At 41.8% G+C, this 24,479-nt stretch overlaps 2 protein-coding genes across 2 annotated transcripts in view; one reads left to right on the forward strand and one right to left on the reverse strand.

Moving 5' to 3' along the window:
• Positions 1-1,833: 1,833 nt before the first annotated feature.
• On the reverse strand, positions 1,834-4,774 carry LOC117528773 (UPF0722 protein C11orf88-like). The gene is made up of 2 exons (XM_034191401.1): positions 4,308-4,774; positions 1,834-2,016 (listed from the first exon to the last, which is right to left on the reverse strand). Exons 1-2 carry the CDS (start codon positions 4,743-4,745, stop codon positions 1,834-1,836), a joined length of 621 nt encoding a protein of 206 aa, XP_034047292.1. The 5' UTR covers positions 4,746-4,774.
• Positions 4,775-13,747: 8,973 nt separating this feature from the next.
• The window catches only part of LOC117528774 (myosin-11-like), a 392,454-nt gene continuing 381,722 nt past the window's right edge, over positions 13,748-24,479 (forward strand). The window contains 2 exon segments of the mRNA XM_034191402.1: positions 13,748-14,007; positions 16,267-16,437. Of these exon segments, the coding sequence (XP_034047293.1) occupies positions 13,843-14,007; positions 16,267-16,437 (336 nt within the window). The 5' untranslated portion in view covers positions 13,748-13,842.

The following is a 24,479-nucleotide window of genomic DNA, read 5'->3' on the forward strand; positions in this document are numbered from 1 at the left end:
AATAGTAGTGCTATGTGACTAAAAAGATTAATCCAGGTTTTGAGTATATTCTTATTGTTACATGGGAAACAAGGTACCAGTAGATTCAGTAGATTCTCACAAATCCAACAAGACCAAGCATTCATGATATGCACACTCTTAAGGCTATGAAATTGGGCTATTAGTAAAAAAAAAAAAGTAGAACAGGGGGTGTTCACAATAATAGTAGCATCTGCTGTTGACGCTACAAACTTAAAACTATTATGTTCAAACTACTTTTTTAGCAATCCTGTGAATCACTAAACTAGTATTTAGTTGTGTAACCACAGTTTTTCATGATTTCTTCACATCTGCGAGGCATTAATTTTGTTGGTGTGGAACCAAGATTTTGCTCGTTTACTAGTGTGCTTTGGGGCATTGTCTTGTTGAAACACCCATTTCAAGGGCATGTCCTCTTCAGCATAAGGCAACATGACCTCTTCAAGTATTTTGACATATCCAAACTGATCCATGATACCTGGTATGCGATATATAGGCCCAACACCATAGTAGGAGAAACATGCCCATATCATGATGCTTGCACCACCATGTTTCACTGTGAACTGTGGCTTGAATTCAGAGTTTGGGGGTCGTCTCACAAACTGTCTGCGGCCCTTGGACCCAAAAAGAACAATTTTACTCTCATCAGTCCACAAAATATTCCTCCATTTCTCTTTAGGCCAGGTGATGTGTTCTTTGGCAAATTGTAACCTCTTCTGCACGTCTTTTATTTAACAGAGGGACTTTGCAGGGGATTCTTGCAAATAAATTAGCTTTACACAGGCGTCTTCTAACTGTCACAGCACTTACAGGTAACTCCAGACTGTCTTTGATCATCCTGGAGCTGTTCAATGGGTGAGCCTTTGCCATTCTGGTTATTATTCTATCCATTTTGATGGTTGTTTTCCATTTTCTTCCACGCGTCTCTGTTTTTTTTTTTTTTTTTTTTTGTCCATTTTAAAGCATTGGACATTATTGTAGATGAACAGCCTATAATTTTTTGCACCTGCTTATAAGTTCTCCACTCTCCAATCAACTTTTTAATCAAACTACGCTGTTCTTCTGAACATTGTCTTGAACGTCCAATTTTCCTCAGGTTTTCAAAGAGAAAAGCATGTTCAACAGGTGCTGGCTTCATCCTTAAATAGGGGACACCTGATTCACACCTGTTTGTTCCACAAAACTGACGAACTCACTGACTGAATGCCCATAGGTGTAAAACTCCGGCTTCCCAAAGTAAAAGTCCAGCCACATATTTGGTCCATCTTCCTAATAAACCAGCTGACTGTAATTAGTTCAGCTCTTCAGGCAGGTGAATGAGCTAATTATTGAGATCACCTGTTTTAGGTGCACAGGTAGAAGCAACACATGGGAGGGTTTTTACTTTCTGAAGCCGGAATTTTACACCTCTGTGAATGCCACACTACTATTATTGTGAACGCCCCCTTTTGTACTTTTTTTATTAATAGCCCAATTTCATAGGCTTAAGAGTGTGCATATCATGAATGCTTCGTCTTGTTGGATTTGTGAGAATCTACTGAATCTACTGGTACCTTGTTTCCCATGTAACAATAAGAAATATACTCAAAACCTGGATTAATCTTTTCAGTCACATAGCACTACTATTATTCTGAACACTACTGTATGTACATGGCACTGCCAGGACATCAGACTTTCACCTGCTGAAACAGAGTATTGTATTGTGCATATCCTAATCTATTCTTTTGTCCAATACAGAGAATTTTGGAGATGGATGCCCACCCCATCCTCCGTGAATACATTTATGTGGATGAGGTGGGATTCAACCTCACTAAGTCAAGACGGAAGGGGAGAAACATCATTGGACAGAGGGCAACTGTCAATGTCCCAGGCCAACGTGGAGGAAATGTCACGATGTGTGACGCCATAACGCAGGATAGTGTCCTGCATCACCATGCAACACTTGCCCCCTATAACACTGGTCATATCCTGACATTTCTGGACACTATTCATGGTATTCTTTCTCCAAATGAAGAGAATTCAGAACAGGCAAGATTTGTGGTTATATGTGATAATGTCAATTTCATCACTCCCAGCTGGTCCAAAATTGGTTTGTCAACCATCCCCATTTTCCTGTTGTCAACTTACCTCCATATTCACCATTTCTTAACCCGATCAAGAATTCTTCTCAACATGGTGTTGGAAAGTGTATGATCATTGTCCCTATGCCCGCCTTACACTTCTCAAGGCAATGGAGGAAGCATGTGGTAACACTGATGCTGTTTCTATCCAAGGTTGGATTCGCCACACAAGAAGATTCTTTCCTCGATGTTTGGCAAGAGAAAATACAGCATGTGATGTTGATGAAATATTGTGGCCAGACCCAGCCCGGAAGAAAGACTGACCCTAAATAAACACCCAACTACTCTCCCCCATCAACAAACACTTTTCACACGTCTATTTTTTGGTTGCTGTATCACCATATGTGGTGGTTGGTGTACTTTGCTTTGTTTTTTTTTTTCTTGTACAAGTATGCTGTACAATACTGCATTCACAACAGTAGCCAATTATTCAGAAAAATAAAATATTTTTTTGTTCCAATATTGCTTGTGTTGACTTCTATTTGCATAATACTGTATTTTCATTTTTAGTATGGCAATATATATAAAAGAGCCCAAAAACAAAAGAGCTTTAGATTTAGAGCTATAGTGTGTAAATGATATACACAAGTATGTCATACTATGGTAAAAGTGTTTTATGATGTGAGACAAATGCTTGCTTTTGAGTTGTGTTAGAATATTTTGAATACTATTTTTCATTTCGCAGGAGATAGGGTGCTTTTTTGCATTTTCTTGTGAACTTTTGTTGGATTTGCGTGTAAAGTTTGAGAAAATGACACAGAGCTTGAAAATGTGTGTAAGCAGTTGAAAAAAACTGTAATTTAAGTTACTGTGTTTATGAAGCATTGTGTGTTGCCCAAAAAAAGTAAAAATTGTAACCCTTAACACTCGAATCTGAGCAAAACACAGAAGAAAGAGTGGACATCTGCTGAGAGTCCTTCCTCCGTGCAGCAAGAGACAGCAGCCGGCCCACCGGGTCAGTAGATAGATACCGATGATGTCACGGATTTCCCACAATGTTGTGAGTCAATTTTCTTTGTTCACTGATCTATTATATACAGATCAGTGACATCGCCACGAGTAATGTTGATGTCAAAGCCGACAAAAATAGCAAGAAGGAAAAAACGGAATATATCGTGACATAATTACAATGATTACTGATATCATATGGGGTGAATCGTTAAATCTGAGATATGTGGTATGAATTAATTACTGGTAAGGAAGAAATCAATGTGTGAGTGATTTATGAACTGATGAATAAAATGAGTATTGTCTAGTGGAAGGGTGATGCAAATACCATCTATTGCCAAGACAAACACTACTCATGACCTGTGTTATTGTTTCTGAAGACTGTGAGTTGTGTTCGTTTGAGGCGATCACCTTAGTATTTCTTCTGTTTTTCTTGTTGATTAATGCCGGCAAATTATAAAGTATTTTTTGTCTTTCTGATGCCTGATTCTGTTTTGTTTTTCCTCTGTTTAAGGTGCAGCTCCATCCAGAGATGGGAGTTGTATTTGTGTTGGCGACCCTCCTGTCCTGTGCACCAACAGCAATTCTTGTATATTCGTACATGAATTGTTCTGTGAATTATTTCTGTAATTTATGTTTTGTAGCATGGCCCAAGCAGAGGGTCACCCCTTTGAGTCTGGTCTGCTTGAGGTATCTTCCTCAGAGGGAGTTTTTTCTTATCACTGTTGCTCTGGGGGTTGGTAAGGTTAGACCTTACCTGTGTGAAGCGCCTTGAGGCAACTCTGTTGTGATTTGGCGCAATATAAAGGAAAATAAATTGAAATTGAAATTGAGGGTGGTACTTCTGTCCATTGACGGGTTGAAGTTGCTCTTATTATAACTGGGCCGTTACAGTTGTTGGAGATTGTGGAGAAGAACTATTGAAAGAAGTGTGTTATGTGCAATGTTGTGTTTGGGGGTTTTTTTTTTGGGGGGGGGGGGGGGGGGGGGGCACAGTTATTCCTCCGGAATGTACTTTGATATCTTTTGGACACACTTATTATTCCATAAAATGTTTTTTTATTTTTTATTACTTCTTAATATGCTTTTTAAATTTGGACACCTTTGCCTTTCCATACAAAGCTTTAAAAAATAGGCACCTGTCCGTGTGTGTGTGTGTGTGTGTGTGTGTGTGTGTGTGTGTGTGTGTGTGTGTGTGTGTGTGTGTGTGTGTGTGTGTACCTGGGCTGAGGACAGTGTTTTAGTGAGCTGTCTCACCAGCTGTCTCTCTGTCTCTGAGTCTGAATCTTGCTGAGGTTTCAGTGTGTTTCCTCTCCCGACTTTCTCCTTCGCTTTCTGAGCTCCAGACAGCACCTCCTTCTGGATCCTCCTCCCTCTCTGCCTCTTCAGCAGGGACATGATGTCTCTCCTCTTGTCCTCGAACCGCTGTCTCTCCTCCTGCTGCTGCTGGACAGAGAACAGAACCGGCGCACTCTGCAGGTCCGGGCCGGAGGATGTGGTGCCCTGCCGCCGGGTCACCGACAGCCTGTGCCGCGGATCAGCGGACTCCAGCGGCGGCAGGAGGAGCAGGGAGCGCCACAGCTGTTTGGCATGAGACACCTCCTCCGGAGAAGAGCCGGCGAACACGGTGAGCTCTTCTTCCAAGTCCTCCTGAGACATCGGCACTTCGCTTTCCGGGCTCCTTCGGCTTGTTGGCTGACGAGTTACCATGGAAACCAGGCGGCAAAGCAGCAAGCAGGTGAGAAGCATTTCCGGATAAGCCTTTCAAAGTAAAACAAAGGCTTTTTTATTTTCCCTGCACAGGCTGTTTGTCAGCACGTGTGCACCTCCATCCTTTACCACCCTAACCTGCTGCACATCCTTTCCAACTCTGTCTCTGGTCAGTCCATGCAAGTTATTTTCTCCTGGCCATCAAAACGATGAAAGATTTTTTTTAACTAATCAGTTTCTTTTCTCATCCCTCCACAGGAGTATCTGGGGAGCTTTTGAGGGTTTCCCCATCTAAAAATGCTGCATGTGCAGAAAGCATGCACATAAAGTTCCACTTGTGGGGAAGAGATTGACAGGCCTGATGATCTGAGGAGTCGAGGTACACAGGTTCAATTTCAATTTCAATTTATTTTCCTTTATATAGCGCCAAATCACAACAGAGTTGCCTCAAGGCGCTTCACACAGGTAAGGTCGTTGAGGCTGCGGCATGCTCCAGTTACTAATAACATGAATTAAAAGAGTAAAAAGTGTAAAACAAAACTGTACCAGTATGTTAGCCATATGAAAGGGACAAGAAGTGCGTCTTAAGTCTGGACTTGAAAGTTTCCACAGAATCTGATTGTTTTATTGACGGTTGCGCAGTTTATTGCACTACTGTTTATTGTTAATTTATTATGGGTTGCTGCAGACTTTAAGCCGAGCGCCCTCTGGTGGTCATTTTTGGCCGATGGAAACATCACAGAGCACAAAAATACATGTAATTTGGTCACGTTTCAAAGGGGTCAAACTCATCAATAAAGTCAAGTTAATGTACAGTGGTTCATTTCAGCTCAGCTTGGTGTATAAATCTCGTCGTTCCAGGCAATGATAGCTGTCAGCTGGCCGTTAGAGACTAAACAAAACCAGCTGATTTAAAAAGACAATGCAGCCGAGTTTGTTTTCATCGGGCGGCCAGTCGTGGAGGTACGAATTCTCGCTTTCGGATTGGTCACTTTGCCAGAAGTGGCTCCGCGGCAACCCATAAAGCAGTGGTTATTCTTCCATGGCTGGAAGTGGACTTACTTTGTCTGGAAGACGATGTGATTGGTCGAGCATGATGATGTCATCACATGACCAACTTTAGAAAGTCACTGGGTTTTTAATATTGTTGTGACACTTTTTTTCTACTTCTAACCCTACCCTTCCCTAACCATACCCCCCCGTCACTCTCTCATGCTCCCATCACAGCGTGTGCTGGACAAATAGCCAAAGTAAGTCCTCTTCCGGTCACGGAAGAACATCCTGGTGTTCACCTAAACAATAAAGTGAACTGGTCAAACAACACTACTGCACTTAACACAAAAGGGCAGAGCAGACTCTACCTGATGAATGGCTCAGGTCCTTTGGACTGCAGGGGGCGCTCCTGAGGGCCTTCTTTGATTCTGTAGTGGCATCAGCCATTTTCTACAGAGTGGTCTGCTGGAGCAGCAGTATCACAACTGCAGAGAGGAGGAGACTTGACGAAGTGATTAGGAAGGCCAGCTCTGTCCTGGGAAGTCCTCTGGACTCAGTGCAGGAGGTGGGTGAAAGGAGGATGATGGCTGAGCTGTGATTCCTGTTGGAGAACATCTCCCACCCCATGAGTGACACCCTGACTGCACTGGAAAGCTCCTTCAGTGACAGACTGCTGAAGAAGCGATACCACAGGTACTTCCTTCCTGTTGCTGTCAGACTCCACAACCAACCCTGACTAATGACTAATAACGTGATAGTAACAATTTTTCAGCCATTTGCAATAATACTACACATGCTGTGCAATAATACTGGTACACTCATGTTGTACAAAATCATTTCAACACAATATTACAAAACATTCTTTCTGCTTGTGTATAGTGTGATCTACTGTTTATATTGTTGTTCCATACAGAACTTGACTTCCATATTAGGTAATTATTTTTCTTCCTCTAGAAGAGACAGCTGCTATGCTACTCCTACTGCTACGCAACTGTTACTTGCAAAAATGTAGCGGTAAAAAGTCAAAGGAAAAAGAAGAGAAAAGTATGACACCAACCGTTTTTAGCACACTTGCCAATGATGACGTGTCTCTCCCCTTATGGCGGAGCAGATATGTGGATGAACTTTGATGATAAAAGCATGAAATTGGGCACAGTGTTCAAGCATACCCTAAAGATAATTTTGGCTGTAGGGGCATCGCAGAGGCAGCCATTTTCCAAGATGGCACCATGCCTTGTTGTATTAGGAGCTCAGGCTCTAGTCCACCAAAGGTCCTTGATCCGGTGCCGAATCCTACATGTGTAAGGATGAGGAATGCAGTGGTGGTGAAGCATGGTGGTGGCAGCATCATGCTTTGGGGATGTTTTTCAGTGGCAGGAACTGGAAGACTAGTCAGGACTGAGGGAGAGATGAATGCAGCAGTGTACAGAGACATCCTGGATGAAAACCTACTCCAGAGTGCTCTTGACCTCAGACTGGGCCGACGGTTCATCTTTCAGCAGGACAATGACCCTAAGCACACAGCCAAGATATCAAAGGAGTGGCTTCAGGACAAACTCTGTGACTGTCCTGAGTGGCCCAGCCAGAGCCCAGACCTGAATCCGATTGAACATCTTTGTAGAGATCTGAAAATAGCTGTGCACCGACACTCCCCATCTAACCTGATGGAGCTTGAGAGGTGCTGCAAAGAGGAATGGACAAACCACCCAATATAAGTGCACCAAGCTTGTGGCCTCATATTCAAGAAGGCTTGAGGCTGTAATTGCTACCAAGGTGTATCAACAAAGTATTGAGCAAAGGCTGTGAATACTTACGTACATGTAATTTCTTAGTTTTTTATTTGTAATAAATATGCAAAAATTTAAAAAAAGAAAATTTTCATGTTGTTATATTATGGGGTGTTGTGTGTAGAATTTTGAGTGAAAAAAATCAATTTACTCCATTTTGAAATAAGGCTGTAACATAAAATGTGGATAAAGTGAAGTGCTGTGAATACTTTCTGGCTGCGCTGTATACACGCATCCAGTTTGAGTAACAGAGCTTCTGCAAATTTGTCTGAAGTGTGTGAGTAATCTGAAAATAAAATGCGATGTTAGTCCCACCACTGAATGCTAACATTAGCTTAGCCTTTAGCTGCAGTATGCTGAATCAATCACTCAGTCGAATGACTTTATTTATTTGTACATTGTTTGATTTATTTTTATCAAATAAATCTACACAATAGTTTTTTTATTATTATTGTTACTGCTCAGTCTAGATGCATAGTCTCAACTTTAAATAGCTGATTTTTTTTAACTTTCAAGCAATCAGACCTTTTAAAAAAAAAGCACAGCACTGTTTTGTGTTTCTTTATATTTTAAGAAATGTATGAGGTCTATTAGAAAAGTATCCGACCTTATTATTTTTTTAAAAAATCATATGGATTTGAATCACGTGTGATTACATCAGACATGCTTGAACCCTTGTGGGCATGCAAGAGTTTTTTCACGCCTGTCGGTTACGTCATTCGCCTGTGGGCAGTCTTTGAGTGAGGAGTGGCCCACCCTCTCGTCGTTTTTTCATTGTTTAGGAATGGCTCAGAGACTGCTGCTTTGTTTGATCAAAATTTTTTCAAAACTGTAAGGCACAACTGAGTGGACACCATTTGATAAATTCAGCTGGTTTTCGGTAAAAATTTTAACGGCTGATGAGAGATTTTGGTCTGGTAGTGTCGCCGTAAGGACGGCCCACGGTGCCTGACGGCGATCTGCGCTTCGAGGCGGCAGCGTCTCGCCGTTTCAAGTTGAAACCTCCACATTTCAGGCTCTGTTGACCCAGTAAGGTCGTCAGAGAACAGAGAACTTTCAGAAGAAGTCGGCATGAGGAGTTTATTCGGACATTCCATTGTTAACGGACATTTTGTAATGAAAGAACGTGCGGGCAGAGTCGCATGTCGGCTGGACCCGACCGCGGGGGGTCGCGACAGGAAAAAACACCTCCGTTGGAACCTTAACAGACAAGTTGGAACATGCCCAAGCTGTTAAACAATTTCTCAGTTACTCGTTGAAAGCCATCAAAAGCTGCCTGAATTTTACAAATGGTTTTCAACACGGAGGTGTTTTTCCTGTCGCGGCGCACACAGATTTGCCGAGTTGTCACGGAAACGACTCGGTGAATTTGCGCGCACGTCTGTCATTAAAAAATGTCCTTAAACAGTGGAATGTCCGCAAAAAGTCCTCATGCCGGCCTCTTCTGAATCTTCTCTGTTCTCTCACGACGTCCTGGGTGAATTAAGCCTTAGATTAGGATGTTTTCAGGTTGAAACAGGCCGACGACGGCGCCTGGAAGCGCTGCAGGACGTCCTGCTCCATGGGAACTCCTTACAGTGACAGAAACACCCCATAATCTCTCATCAGCCGTTAAACTTTTCACCGAAAACCAGCTAAATTTCTCGAATAGTGTCCACTCGGATATTCCTCACAGTTCCAGAAAAAATGTTGATAAAGCAACGCGCGCCGTCTCGAGCAGCGTGTGAAACAAAGGAATTCAGCCGAGAGGGCGGGACCACATCTCACTCAAGGCCTGCCCACAGGGAAATGACGTCACCGACACACGTGAAAAAACTCATGCATGCGCACGAGGGTTCAAGCATGATTGGTGTAATCGCACGTCATTCAAAACCATATAGTTTTTTTTTTAAATAAAAAGGTAGGATAGTTTTCTAAGAGACCTCGTATTTCTTCACTTGTCCCACATCAGGAACATTTCAACATTTGCTGTGCAGAGAATCTTGTAAATCCAGATGCACTTCAAAACTTCTGGTGATGGAGCTGAACACCAAAACCTGAAGTCCAGATGGAAGAGAGAACATCTCTGCTCTTCAAAATGTGTGGAAAGTGTCTCCAAAAAACTCAACTAAGCTGCAGTGGAGGCCTTTATCTGGAAAATTTCCTGAGGGTCCAGGGGGCCTCATGGGCAAAGCGTCTTAATGCACAAAAACATGGTGTATGTCCATCTCCACGCCAATGCCAATGTGTCAAAAGTGAAATGATGAGAAAATGTGCGTTTCATCATGCAAAAATTGTGGCTGGTGTATGCATGTTTCGACAGCAATTGTTCCACTGTGGACATGTAAAGTTGATGCTGGGAACCTTTAATAGTGTGAAAACAAGAAGTCAACAGAGTGGTGTGCACGTCAGAGACACACTGAACATTTAACACACTCACGTGTTTATAATTATATGGATGGAAATAAAACCATGTGCAAAGTGATGCGTAAAATGGCACTACAACAGTGGCTGCATTAGTGTCAGAAGACCTTGCAAACGTGGCAATCTGACGTGAGCGTGTATTCAGGGAACACAAGGATTTTCTTGCAAATGACAATAATTGGCTCATAAACTGATTTTGATTACCAAGGTCACTGATACTGGAGTTGCACGCAGAACTGCGGCTGGAGCGTGGAGCCAGGTGGCTGTCTGTGTCCACGCAGGTGCTGACCACGCTGGGCTTCCTGTAAAGGGGCATTTCAGCGTGAGCTGGCCGATCAGTCAGGCGTGTGCCAGTCAACCTTGAGCTGAGACATGCCAACTGTGTGGAACACAATCATCCGAAAGTCATCCAGATCATCCCATTCCAATATTAAAATACCATTTGCAGCTAGAGCTGGTTTCCATGTAATCGGAGCTATTGACTGCACACATGTTCATATCGTATGTGGTGCGCAAATGCGCATCAGGCTGGCTTTTGGCAGGGTGTGCGATGGCAGCTGCTCAATTAATCAAACAACTTGATTAATCCCACAAGGGGCAATTAAGTAGCTGCTTGCTGTATAAATAGTGTATTTGTGTAATTTATCCAAACGTAATCCAGTGTGGCCACATTTGGGCATGTGTGCATTCAAATGTTTATTGTTATTATTGTTTTTATTTTTGCTTGACAGTGAGAGCTGCACAGCTTCTTAACAGACTTCCTGTGTTCCATATTTGTCAATAAACGTGTGTGTAAATTGTGAATGTCACACTGTCAGTGGAGGTGCTCCTCACCTTTTTATCGTCAGTGTGTGCACGCTGTTTCACAGGGGGAGGTGATGGTCTAGTGGTTAAGGTGTTGGGCTTGAGTCCAGAAGATCATGGGTTCAAATCCCCACCTGACTGGAAAATCACTAAGGGCCCTTGGGCAAGGCCTTTAATCCCCTATTGCTCCCGGTGTGTAGTGAGCGCCTTGTATGGCAGCACCCTGACATCGGGGTGAATGTGAGGCATAATTGTAAAGCGCTTTGAGCATCTGATTCAGATGGAAAAGCGCTATATAAATGCAGTCCATTTACCATTTCACACCCTCATACTAAGTAGCTTTCACAAACATTTTTCCAGTTTCACAATTAATCCATTTAACATCGTACTGAATATACTGTCCCTGCGTGCCTCCACGTAATTTCCAGTCATCTATGGTATAATTTCTTTTCTGTGTTCATGTTGTCTGATATGATGTCGTGGGAATCCCTGCTCAAAGGGCTTATTTACATAAAATTGCATATTTAAATGGGGCGTGGCCAGGGATTAGTTTGGTTCCACGTTCGTTCAGTTCCACGTTCAGTGGGATGGACAAACGGAACGTGCGTGGATCCATGCCTACGCACATTTTCATACATCTGAATATTTTTCTGCTTATGACTCTTTCTGGGTTTTGGCGTATGCCACATTCTAGTAGGAAATCCATGCAATCTTTGTACATGAGGTCCCTGGTCACCTGTCATCTCTGGAAACCAACACCTGCTGCTACGTTTCTAAATAAAACAAAGGTTCCTTAAAGAGCAACTACTGTTGTTTCCATTTATATTTAACATTAAATGAATGAATCATTAAACATGTCCATGAAGTCAAAGTTCAGTCAAAAAGACACTTGCATAGGTAGAAGAAGCATCGCGCAACCTTGGTCTTTAAGACACAGTGTTTGCATGAAGCTTCTCATTGAAAATAATGAGTTTTAGAACAATGTGCACCACATTTACTCGGTTGGTGTGAAAATCCCTTTAAGGGGTTACAGGAATGTAGATGTAAGGGGGGGACGGATGTAATGAGGTGTGAGATAACATGAGTCAGGAATGATTGTGAGGAGTTTCATCATTGTCACATAGTTATCAATAGAATACAAGCAGCAGCCCCACGGCTTCACAGGGGCCTGAAGCCACAGCAACATCACAACGCCTCCGCCTCAGTGAGAGGGGTCATACACAGCGACAGGATCAGTGAGAGGCACCCACGGGCACCACAGCTCATCCACTCAAAGAGAGGGTGCACTCAACCACCTAGAAGTGGGGGGAGGAAGCAGCACCCTGAATGTGACATTTAAGACACATGCCCCCAGTCTGACCGCTAAACGGACTTGAAACCCCACAGAGAGAGCAGGCTAATGCCCCATCTGGGAACACCCATCAGGTTACAAGTTGGAAGCATGCCCAGGTCCCTCTGCACCCCGAGGGTCGAGGTCCCATCTCCACATTGAGAGCCCACATGTTGTTATATATATTTTGCATGTAGGTGCTATTAATTTGTGTAGGATAATCTATTTCCCATTTTTGGATTTTGGAGGTTCTGTAGTTTATTTAGTAGTTCATTTAATTCTATATTTTTATCATGAAGGTACAATGTTTTTGTAAACTCTTGGACAATGAGCATCCTGCCCAGTGCTGCCATTTTTGGGAATGAGGGCGATTTTGCGTATAGCTCCACCCCCAGGTGTGTGGGGCCACTTTAAATAGTGAAAGATGGTTCAACATCATTAGTGTGCCTTGATAGAGATCATCACCATCATGGCTTCTTTTTCATGACATTATTCTGTTGTCGAGTCTCCATCCTGCACTGAAGCACAAGTGAGTATGAAGCTGCTTTTATTTCTCTCAGTAACACTAAACTGGAGAACTTTAACTGTTACTGGAACCAAAGAGTATCTTTAAAGCATGACTCTGTTAGGAATAGAGTAATAAAAGTCTACTCGTGTTCAGTGATGCTTTATAACTGTGCTGTTGCTCTCTACAAATGTATGTTGAAGACAACTAAATGGTGGCAGATGGATTTGACCAGTCTTTTAAAAATACATCTTTCTGCATTACCTGGAATGTGATAAAGGTTGTAATTCGAGCTGTTACATCATATTAAATGAGAGATGTGTCTGTTTTTTTTTTTTTTTCCTTCTTCTTCCCCCGCTGGTCAAACCTGGATGACCCCGTGACCCGCCACCTTGTTGGCGTAAACGCTAAGCTTGGCTCAACCCGCCAACTGCTCCTTATAAGGTAGCATGCCGCTAAGACTTAGCATCCTTCTTTGGGCTAGCTGGCTACAACGTGCTAAGTTAGCCAAACATGGACATTGTAGCGTGGCAGCTCACTCTGATAGTTGGTCTTATGTGCCTGCTGGGTTTCATTTTCTTATTGCCTCCTTTTTGATGTGAAGTCGAAGCAAAGAGGACGACCTCGTGACCCAGAGAGAAGGACGAGCGCGTACGTTGCTCAGTTCAAACAGGAAAATTACAGCAACTCAGTTCACTAGAATTCTAATGTAATTTAACTTGATGGCAATTAAATGCAAGTTGTCTGAGTCAAACAGGTCTGTTATACTGAAGCTTTCATCCTCACTACTTTTCATTTTCAGTGTGTGAAAATTCCTTCAACATGGACTTTATTGGTTTAAAAGGTTTAAAGCCTTTGAGTATGTTTACTGTATATATAATCCTGTGGTGTGTGCAAACCGCCAAAATTCATAATTTGGCTTTACATTATCCTTTTCTTCATTATCAAAGTCTTTCATACAATAAGACCTTTTCAACAGCCCACGCTGTCGGTTGTAGGAGATAGTTGCTTCCTGATTTTCTTTCTATGTTTTCATTGTGTCACTTCATAAATTTCTGCCTCATGTGGAGTTGCAGGCCAAAGGTGAGCTCGGCTGCCATCCAAGCAGCAGGGACCGACCTGGTCGACTTTGGCTCAACACCTATCGACTCTCCAGCAATCGACACTTCTATCACTGTCCTGTTGCAAGAGGTTGACTTCATCAGAAACGACAACAGTGTGAATATGACTGACATAGCCACAGATGACAGCAAATACCTCTTCCTTGAAAATGATGTTCGCAGCAGCGGTCTCGCTCAAGCGGATTGGGCAGCCAAGAAGATGGCGTGGGTGCCATCGGAGAGGGAGGGCTTCGAGCAGGCCAGCATCAAGGAGGAGCAGGGTGACGAGGTATTATCAGTACTACCACATGGTGTGTGTGTCAATGTTCCAAATACAGTATTGGCATGCTGGTTTATGGAACTAAAGAATGGCTTTTTGAAAGTGGATCATCGTTAATGCAAATGTGAAATGTCCAGACATTAAAACATAAAATTCTTCAAGAATTTTTTTCTATTTCAGTGTTGAAAAGTAATCAGTTTTAGAATGAGAAACATCAGGTAAAAATAGTAAAAATTGTAAGTAAAAATTCCCTTTATTGTTGGTGTATTGTTCAGTACAAAATAACATAAAACAGTCTCAGACTCAGAAACTAAATGATTGCATGATCTTTATTAAATACAACCTCATTTATGTAAAATTAGCAGTCTGAGAGGTTAACATGCAATAAATACTGTGGACGTTGCTGGAATAGATGTCATCTAGAAGGCAGCATATGTTGTACTAAAATCTCAATGTTCTTTTCTGCATTAATCTTGCCATCACAGGAGGGTAATTTACCTTTGCCAATGGCACTAACACAACCTCACACCATGACAGACCCTGGCTTTTGAACGTCTTGTTGTTGCTTTCATCTTTGGTCTGAAGCACATTTTATCCATTTATTTGGGGGGGAAAAAAAAAAAAGATCAGTAATACTGACCACCACTGTGTGATGGTCCAACCCAGATGCCTCTGAGTCAAGAGACGTTGATGGCGCTTATGGACAAAGTTAAAATAAGGCTTCTTTTTTGCACAGTAAAATTGTATGTGGCGTATGTGACCGTAACTCCGTATTGTAGTGTTTGAGCGAGGTTTTATAAAGTAATTCCTTGCCCATATGGTTATATCAGGTATTGATGAATGTCTGTTTTTGATGCAGTTCCATCTGAGAGATTGGAGATCACGGGTGTTCAGTTAAGGCTTGCGCTCTTGCCCTTACACTAAAATTTGTCCATATTCCTTGAATCATGTAATATATTGTGCCCTGTAGAGGGAGCAACATGCAAATCTTTTCCCATCAGTTTTGAGGAACATTGATTTTAAACAGTTCAATCATTTTTACACTTATTTGTTGACAAACTGGAGATTCTCTGCCGATCTTTACTCCTCAGAAATTGCGATGACAGGCAACTGTCGACATCATGCATTTGAAATAAAATCATCATTCATTTTTTTAACCTCATAATTGCCCTAAATTGCCCCATCGTAACTCTTTTTTTCAGAATGTGTTGCAGGCCTTAAATGCAAGAATGGATGTATCTTAACAAATGAAATCACCTCACAAAACATGAAATATTGTGGGTTCATACAATCTGTAATGAAAGAGAGCTCAAAGTAAATTTAAACATCACTGCAGTGGGGGGGTGTTCAATACTGCCCTACTTTTTCTTAGTTTTGGTTGTATTTTGCTGTAGCCAAGGTGCTTGTACTTGCTCTATCTTTCATTATTATTCGAGAAGTTCTTCATAATTATAATAAGATGTGGTTGTGTCACAAAATGCAGCAGCGCTTCAAATAATCATCGTTATACAAACTTAGATAATGGGCTAAGTTTTCACATTTTGGTGCCAAAATGAGGGAAGTCATGTAAGTCATGTACCCATCCATTCATGAACTGTACATTTCATAGGGTGCCAAACCATAAACAAGTCTTGTCTTTTCAAAATACTGGTTCATGGCTTCCTTTGTCTATTTTTCCCAGTAAATTTCCTTCTCTTTTGTCTGTTTTCCTTCCATTGTTATAGCGTTTTTGTTACCTTCAGATGGTAACAGAGCAGTGTGTTGTCTACTACACTAGTGTCCAACATGGCCAACACACACCATAATGCAATGCACAGTGATATTGATTCACAAGCCCCATAAAATATGAATGAACTTATTATGATCACTTGATGTAATTATATAAAACCTGTCAACTTTTCTTGATATTAGAATAATTATTAACCAATAGTTGGTAACCATTGGTAGCCAACAGATAAGGGAATGTGCAGTGCTAATACTGGGCCACTGTTTCCAAACATGAAATAACAAAAACTGGTTTACGGGTGAAAATTTGTATCAAGATGGTACTTTGGTCAAAGGAAGAGTTTAGACTTTTTGGTGATGATCTGAAGGAAACTTTTTCTTGTACAGCTGCATCAGAGTTTCAGTCACAGGACCCCCAAAGTATTAGAAAAATAAAACAAACAAAAAAATTGTATCTTATAGTCCAAAAACTATGGTACGTAATTGTGAAATCACAAAAGTAGAGTCACAGAGTGGCTGTTTCTTGATGCTGCTGTGCTGCAGGTAGTGGTGCAGCTGTCCAATGGTCAGAAAGTGAAGGTCAACAAGGATGACATCCAGAAGATGAACCCACCCAAGTTCAGCAAGGTGGAGGACATGGCTGCTCTCACCTTCCTCAATGAAGCTTCTGTCCTGCACAATCTGCGAGAGAGATACTACTCCAGCTTAATCTATGTGAGGACAACACGCACAGAGACACACTCACAGACACACACACACAGAGTATTAATTTCATGAGATCAGACAAACTGTCTTCGCTGCGGTTTCATGCACTAGAGGTGGGTGATACCGGGAATTTTGACATTGATCCGATACCAAGTAAATACAGGCCCAGTATCGTAGATATCAATACCGATACCGATACTTTTTCATATTTAAGCTTCATAGCTTCATATCTTAGATCTTGTTCTGACTTATGGTATGGAAATAGAAGACTTAACAGTATTCCCTGAAAACTCCCTTCTGTCTGATCATTTTTTAATAACATTTACATTTACCCTGATGGACTACCCTGCAGTGGGGAATAAGTTTCATTACACTAGAAGTCTTTCAGAAAGCGCTGTAACTAGGTTTAAGGATATGATTCCTTCTTTATGTTCTCTAATGTCATATACCAACACAGAGCAGAGTAGCTACCTAAACTCTGTAAGGGAGTTAGAGTATCTCGTCAATAGTTTTACATCCTCATTGAAGACAACCTTGGATGCTGTAGCTCCTCTGAAAAAGAGAGCTTTAAATCAGAAGTGTCTGACTCCGTGATATAACTCACAAACTCGTAGCTTAAAGCAGATAACCCGTAAGTTGGAGAGGAAATGGCGTCTCACTAATTTAGAAGATCTTCACTTAGCCTGGAAAAAGAGTTTGTTGCTCTATAAAAAAGCCCTCCGTAAAGCTAGGACATCTTTCTACTCATCACTAATTGAAGAAAATAAGAACAACCCCAGGTTTCTTTTCAGCACTGTAGCCAGGCTGACAAAGAGTCAGAGCTCTATTGAGCTGAGTATTCCATTAACTTTAACTAGTAATGACTTCATGACTTTCTTTGCTAACAAAATTTTGACTATTAGAGAAAAAATTACTCATAACCATCCCAAAGATGTATCGTTATCTTTGGCTGCTTTCAGTGATGCCGGTATTTGGTTAGACTCTTTCTCTCCGATTGTTCTGTCTGAGTTATTTTCATTAGTTACTTCATCCAAACCATCAACATGTTTATTAGACCCCATTCCTGCCAGGCTGCTCAAGGAAGTCCTACCATTATTCAATGCTTCAATCTTAAATATGATCAATCTATCTTTGTTAGTTGGTTATGTACCACAGGCCTTTAAGGTGGCAGTAATTAAACCATTACTTAAAAAGCCATCACTTGACCCAGCTATCTTAGCTAATTATAGGCCAATCTCCAACCTTCCTTTTCTCTCAAAGATTCTTGAGAGGGTAGTTGTAAAACAGCTAACTGATCACCTGCAGAGGAATGGTCTATTTGAAGAGTTTCAGTCAGGTTTTAGAATTCATCATAGTACAGAAACAGCATTAGTGAAGGTTACAAATGATCTTCTTATGGCTTCGGACAGTGGACTTATCTCTGTGCTTGTTTTGTTGGACCTCAGTGCTGCTTTTGATACTGTTGACCATAAAATTTTATTACAGAGATTAGAGCATGTCATAGGTATTAAAGGCACTGCGCTGCGGTGGTTTGAATCATATTTGTCTAATAGATTACAGTTTGTTCATGTAAATGGGGAATTCTTCTTCACAGACTAAAGTTAATTATGGAGTTCCACAAGGTTCTGTGCTAGGACCAATTTTATTCACTTTATACATGCTTCCCTTAGGCAGTATTATTAGACGGTATTAGCTTAAATTTTCATTGTTACGCAGATGATACCCAGCTTTATCTAGCCATGAAGCCAGAGGATACACACCAATTAGCTAAACTGCAGGATTGTCTTACAGACATAAAGACATGGATGACCTCTAATTTCCTGCTTTTAAACTCAGATAAAACTGAAGTTATTGTACTTGGCCCCACAAATCTTAGAAGCATGGTGTCTAACCAGATCCTTACTCTGGATGGCATTTCCCTGATCTCTAGTAATACTGTGAGAAATCTTGGAGTCATTTTTGATCAGGATATGTCATTCAAAGCAGCATATTAAACAAATATGTAGGACTGCCTTTTTGCATTTACGCAATATCTCTAAAATCAGAAAGGTCTTGTCTCAGAGTGATGCTGAAAAAATTAATTCATGCATTTATTTCCTCTAGGCTGGACTATTGTAATTCATTATTATCAGGTTGTCCTAAAAGTTCCCTAAAAAGCCTTCAGTTGGTTCAGAATGCTGCAGCTAGAGTACTGACGGGGACTAGCAGGAGAGAGCATATCTCACCCGTGTTGGCCTCTCTTCATTGGCTTCCTGTTAATTCTAGAATAGAATTTAAAATTCTTCTTCTTACTTATAAGGTTTTGAATAATCAGGTCCCATCTTATCTTAGGGACCTCGTAGTACCATATTACCCCATTAGAGCGCTTCGCTCTCAGACTGCAGGCTTACTTGTAGTTCCTAGGGTTTGTAAGAGTAGAATGGGAGGCAGAGCCTTCAGCTTTCAGGCTCCTCTCCTGTGGAACCAGCTCCCAATTCAGATCAGGGAGACAGATACCCTCTCTACTTTTAAGATTAGGCTTAAAGCTTTCCTTTTCGCTAAGGCTTATAGTTAGGGCTGGATTAGGTGACCCTGGACCATCCCTTGGTTATGCTGCTTTAGACGTAGACTGTGGGGGGGTTCCCATGATGCACTGTTTCTTTCTCTTTTTGCTCCGTATGCATCACTCTGCATTTAATCATTAGTGATCGATCTCTCCCCCCTTCACAGCATGTCTTTTTCCTGGTTCTTTCCCTCAGCCCCAACCAGTCTCAGCAGAAGACTGCCCCTCCCTGAGCCTGGTTCTGCTGGAGGTTTCTTCCTGTTAAAAGGGAGTTTTTCCTTCCCACTGTAGCCAAGTGCTTGCTCATAGGGGGTCGTTTTGACCGTTGGGGTTTTTCATAATTATTGTATGGCCTTGCCTTACAATATAGAGCGCCTTGGGGCAACTGTTTGTTGTGATTTGGCGCTATATAAGAAAAAAGTTGATTGATTGATTGATAGGTCCAAAGGATCCAAAAGACCAAGAACAGAATTTCGGCAAACATTGTACGTGACAACAAAATACTTTATTATTGCAATCAACATTTTTGTTTAAAAAATATCACTCAACACAACTTAAAACAAAATCTCCTGAGGTAGAGGGCTGACAAACCACAATACAAGGGTGCGCTGCTCCGTGTTGTGTGACACAGCGCAGTGCTACTCTTACAGACAGAGAGTATACTTTGATGAATCTGCGTGCGCAGCAGTCAGTGCATGCGGGAGAGAAAAAAAGCTTGAGTATCGATCTTTTTACATGAGGATCGTTCAATATCAATACCAGTTGGTATCAATATTATCAATATTAAGATCAATCCGCCCACCTCTATCATGCATACCTGTCCGAACCCGAACCTGCGTTCCTCCAGACAACAGGTGGAATGTTTCATGGTTCCCCACATCATTTTTGGTTTTCAGATTGTCTTCCAGTTTCTGCGTCTTTCGTGTTATGTGTGAAGGGGCTCTTTAATGGCATCTGCAGGAGGGAGCATGTGTGTGTACATGAGCTTTTGACAACAGAGGAAGTAAGCTTTGAATTACCTTTGAGTTAGCGGAAGTTAGCATGCATGCTGACATCCGTGAAATGTCTTGTAAATCACAGAGGTGTTTTGAGGTTACAAAAGCAGCATTTTCAGTTTTAGAAGTGTTTATTTCTCTCTAGCATTTACATAATATATGACAAAGAGGTTATATTAACACATTAATGAAACAGAGTTTTACAGGTAACTCGACCAGCCTGTGACATCACCACTCTAACATCTGTGAAATGTCTTTTAAATCACTTCAGAAGTGTTATTAGGTTACAAAAGCAGGATTATCAGTTTTAGAAGTGTTAATTTCTCGCTAGCTTTTACATAATATATGACAAAAAGTTATATTTACACATAAACGAAAGAGTTTTGCAGCTAGCTAGACCAGCCTGTGATGTAACCATGCTAACCTCTGAGAAATAGCTTGTAAATCACTTCAGAGGTGTTATTAGGTTCCAAAAGCAGCATTTTTAGTTTTAGAAGTGTTTATTTCTGTGGTGCTGCTATCTGTTTCTGGGGTTTTATGTGGTTTTGGGTCATGTCTGTCCTCTGAGTCCTCAGTACTCCTCGTTTGTCAGCTATGTCCCTGTATGATCTTTTCATGTGCTCCTGTCTCTCGTGGAATGTGTGAGAGCGTATGAGCATGCATTTCTCGGTTCCTCCGTGTGCTTGTGTATCCACTCTGTGTGCATGTGAGAGCACATGAGCATGTGTGTCTCTGTTCCTGTGTGTGCCTGTGAATCCACTCTGTCGTGCGAGTGTGTGGCTGGCCCTCGTGGTGGTGGTGGTGGTGGTGTGTGTGTGTGTGTGTGTGTGTGTGTGTGTGTGTTATCTGCTCCCTGTGTTTGCTGTTTCGCAGAGGTGTCAAATCCAGCTTCAGGAAGTAAAAACCCTCCCATGTGTTGCTTCTACCTGTGCACCTAAAACAGGTGATCTCAATAATTAGCTCATCCACCTGCCTGAAGAGCTGAACTAATTACAATTAGCTGGTTTATTTGGAAGATGGAACAAATTTCTGAAGCTGGATTTGACACCTCTGCTGTTTCGTCTGCACCTGCTGTCTGGCTGTCAGTCGTGTGTCTGCTGGTGTATGCGTATGTGCTCGTGTGGCTCTTGCCTATGTGTGTGGATGTGGGCGTGTCCCCTTTGCGTTTCTGTTGCTGTCTGTTCCGGGTCCATTTTGTCTTTATGTATGGTACTCTGGTCAGCTCTCGGTCTCCTCTGTCTGTGGTTCTTCATGTCTCATGTTTTGGGTTCTGCAGTATTTGTTATTTCACACTCCCCTTTCCCAGTGGTTGTGTTTTTTGGTTAGTTTTCTGTGTCTGCGGTTACCTTGATAATTCTTTATTGAGAGTCTATCTGTCATCATGTTACGTATATTTGCTTTTTCATTCCTTGAAAGGTATTTTGTTATGCGTCTTTATTTCCGAGTTTTTCCTTCCCACTGTCGCCAAGTGCTTGCTCACAGGGGGTCGTTTTGACCGTTGGGGTTTTTCCATAATTATTGTATGGCTTTGCCTTACAATATAAAGCGCCTTGGGGCAACTGTTTGTTGTGATTTGGCGCTATATAAATAAAATTGATTTGATTTTGATTTGATTTCCTTCTATGACTTGTGGATGTATCGGTTTGCTGCCCCCTTGTGTTCCCTTTTGTGTAGCATACATCTTTGTCTCCTTATCAGTTGTCACCTGCTTTACCATTTAGTCTATTTATTTAAACCGCCTGTTTGTCTTTTGGTTGCGGGTCCTTTATTCATTCTTCTATCGTGTGTGGTGGTGTATATATTTTTGGTTACAGGTCGTTTGATTTTTCTTGTTAACTTTCGTGTTCAGTTTAGTCCCACGGGTTTGTAAGCATTTAAGTCTTTTTGTTTGCACTCCCTGTGTCTCTGGATTTTCTCCTCACCCTGTGTTCAGGGTTAGTTTGTATTTTTGTTGAAACTTTCCCCATTTGGTGTTTCGCAGTTGTGAATCTCACGCCGTCTGGCGGTCCGTGACTCACGCGAGAGGTTGGTTTCAGCAGAGTTCCGGTGTCAGGAGCTCAGCACTCACAGTGTAAACACACCTCGTGAAGTACGGACAATAAGACAACATTGGGGCACAGCAGAAATCCATCACAGGTTCTGCACCTGCTCCAAATCAAATCAAATCAATTTTATTTATATAGCGCCAAATCACAACAAACAGCCACCCCAAGGCGCTTTATATTGTAAGGCAAGGCCATACAATAATTACGGAAAAACCCCAATGGTCAAAACGACCCCCTGTGAGCAAGCACTTGGCAACAGTGGGAAAAACTCCCTTTTAACAGGAAGAAACTTCCAGCAGAACCAGGCTCAGGGAGGGGCAGTCTTCTGCTGGGACTGGTTGGGGCTGAGGGAGAGAACCAGGAAAAAGACATGCTGTGGAGGGGAGCAGAGATCGATCACTAATGATTAAATGCAGAGTGGTGCATACAGAGCAAAAAGAGAAAGAAACACTCAGTGCATCATGGGAACCCCCCAGCAGTCTAAGTCTATAGCAGCATAACTAAGGGATGGTTCAGGGTCACCTGATCCAGCCCTAACTATAAGCTTTAGCAAAAAGGAAAGTTTTAAGCCTAATCGTAAAAGTAGAGAGGGTGTCTGTCTCCCTGATCTGAATTGGGAGCTGGTTCCACAGGAGAGGAGCCTGAAAGCTGAAGGCTCTGCCTCCCATTCTACTCTTACAAACCCTAGGAACTACAAGTAAGCCTGCAGTCTGAGAGCGAAGCGCTCTATTGGGGTGATATGGTACTAAGAGGTCCCTAAGATAAGATGGGACCTGATTATTCAAAACCTTATAAGTAAGAAGAAGAATTTTAAATTCTATTCTAGAATTAACAGGAAGCCAATGAAGAGAGGCCAATATGGGTGAGATATGCTCTCTCCTTCTAGTCCCTGTCAGTACTCTAGCTGCAGCATTTTGAATTAACTGAAGGCTTTTCAGGGAACTTTTAGGACAACCTGATAATAATGAATTACAATAGTCCAGCCTAGAGGAAATAAATGCATGAATTAGTTTTTCAGCATCACTCTGAGACAAGACCTTTCTAATTTTAGAGATATTGCGCAAATGCAAAAAAGCAGTCCTACATATTTGTTTAATATGCGCATTGAATGACATATCCTGATCAAAATGTTGATCAGGATAACCCAGATAACCCTCTCAACTGGGGAGAGCGTATAATCATTATAACCACCCGTGAACTCGCTAAATTAACGCCATCCACATCCTCGCTTTGCCATTGTTTACATGCGCTGTGATAGCGGAACTCTGCTGGAACCGCGGTGCATTCTAGGAAGCGCAGGCTGCTGCCAGGGGCATTATGGGAAATCCCAAAACACAGAATTCCTGTTTTGTGATTTTTTTACTCACCGGCTATACATTAAACTTAAATTATTTTTTGGAACTTGCCTTTTGTATTGGCTGATCTGCGTATTGGGATTCAACTCTTCTTACTCCTTGGCCCGAAAACCCTAACAATCTCTTGCTAGCTTTTACAGAATATATGAGAAACATGTTGTATAAACACATAAACAAAGAGGTTTTACAGAGACCAGCCACTGACATTACGGGGCCACTCTAGTCTGATTGGCTTTCACCCCACCACTCAAAAAAAAAAAAAAAAAACGGAACAGAATGAAACTGAATGTGACTTTTTAACCTCTTAAAATAGGTCAAGGTTAGCCATCTTTGAACTTCAAGGTCCAAGGTCTGTGTCCCAAGAATGGTCCCTGTGAATTTGAAAACTGGCAGTAACAGGACCATATTTAATAGCCCCGGGTAAAAATCGGTTTTGTTCGTCTCTTCAGTGGTGTCAGCTCGTCCATCTCCTGTCTGCAGCAGATATCATCCTTCCGTGTGTTTTGGCAGAGATCTGTAAAGGCCCCTAGAATGGACACCAGCCTCCACTTACATTTTTCGTACATACTAGGAACCCAAAACCCAAAATGTTTGTGTTTAATAACTGTGCATTTAAGAAGAAGACAACAGCACAACATATCACACGGCTAGTCAAAAATTAAATAAATAATAAAAGTGCTGCAGAGTAAATTCTCTGAGGCTCAGACTAAAGATACTGTATGTTAGTTTACATTTACACTCTGTCTGACGGTGTTAAAGTGTCTGATCGGCTCTCTGAGGCTCAGACTAAAGATGCTGTGTGTTAGTTTACATTTACACTCTGACGGTGTTAAAGTGTCTGATCGGCTCTCTGAGGCTCAGACTAAAGATGCTGTGTGTTAGTTTACATTTACACTCTGTCTGACGGTGTTAAAGTGTCTGATCGGCTCTCTGAGGCTCAGACTAGAGATGCTGTGTGTTAGTTTACATTTACACTCTGTCTGACGGTGTTAAAGTGTCTGATCGGCTCTCTGTGACTCTGATTAAAGATGCTGTGTGTTAGTTTACATTTACACTCTGTCTGACGGTGTTAAAGTGTCTGATCAGCTCTCTGAGGCTCAGATTAAAGATGCTG

This window comes from Thalassophryne amazonica, chromosome 16 (assembly GCF_902500255.1).
Source record: "Thalassophryne amazonica chromosome 16, fThaAma1.1, whole genome shotgun sequence".
In the NCBI taxonomy this organism is placed as follows: Eukaryota; Metazoa; Chordata; class Actinopteri; order Batrachoidiformes; family Batrachoididae; genus Thalassophryne; species Thalassophryne amazonica.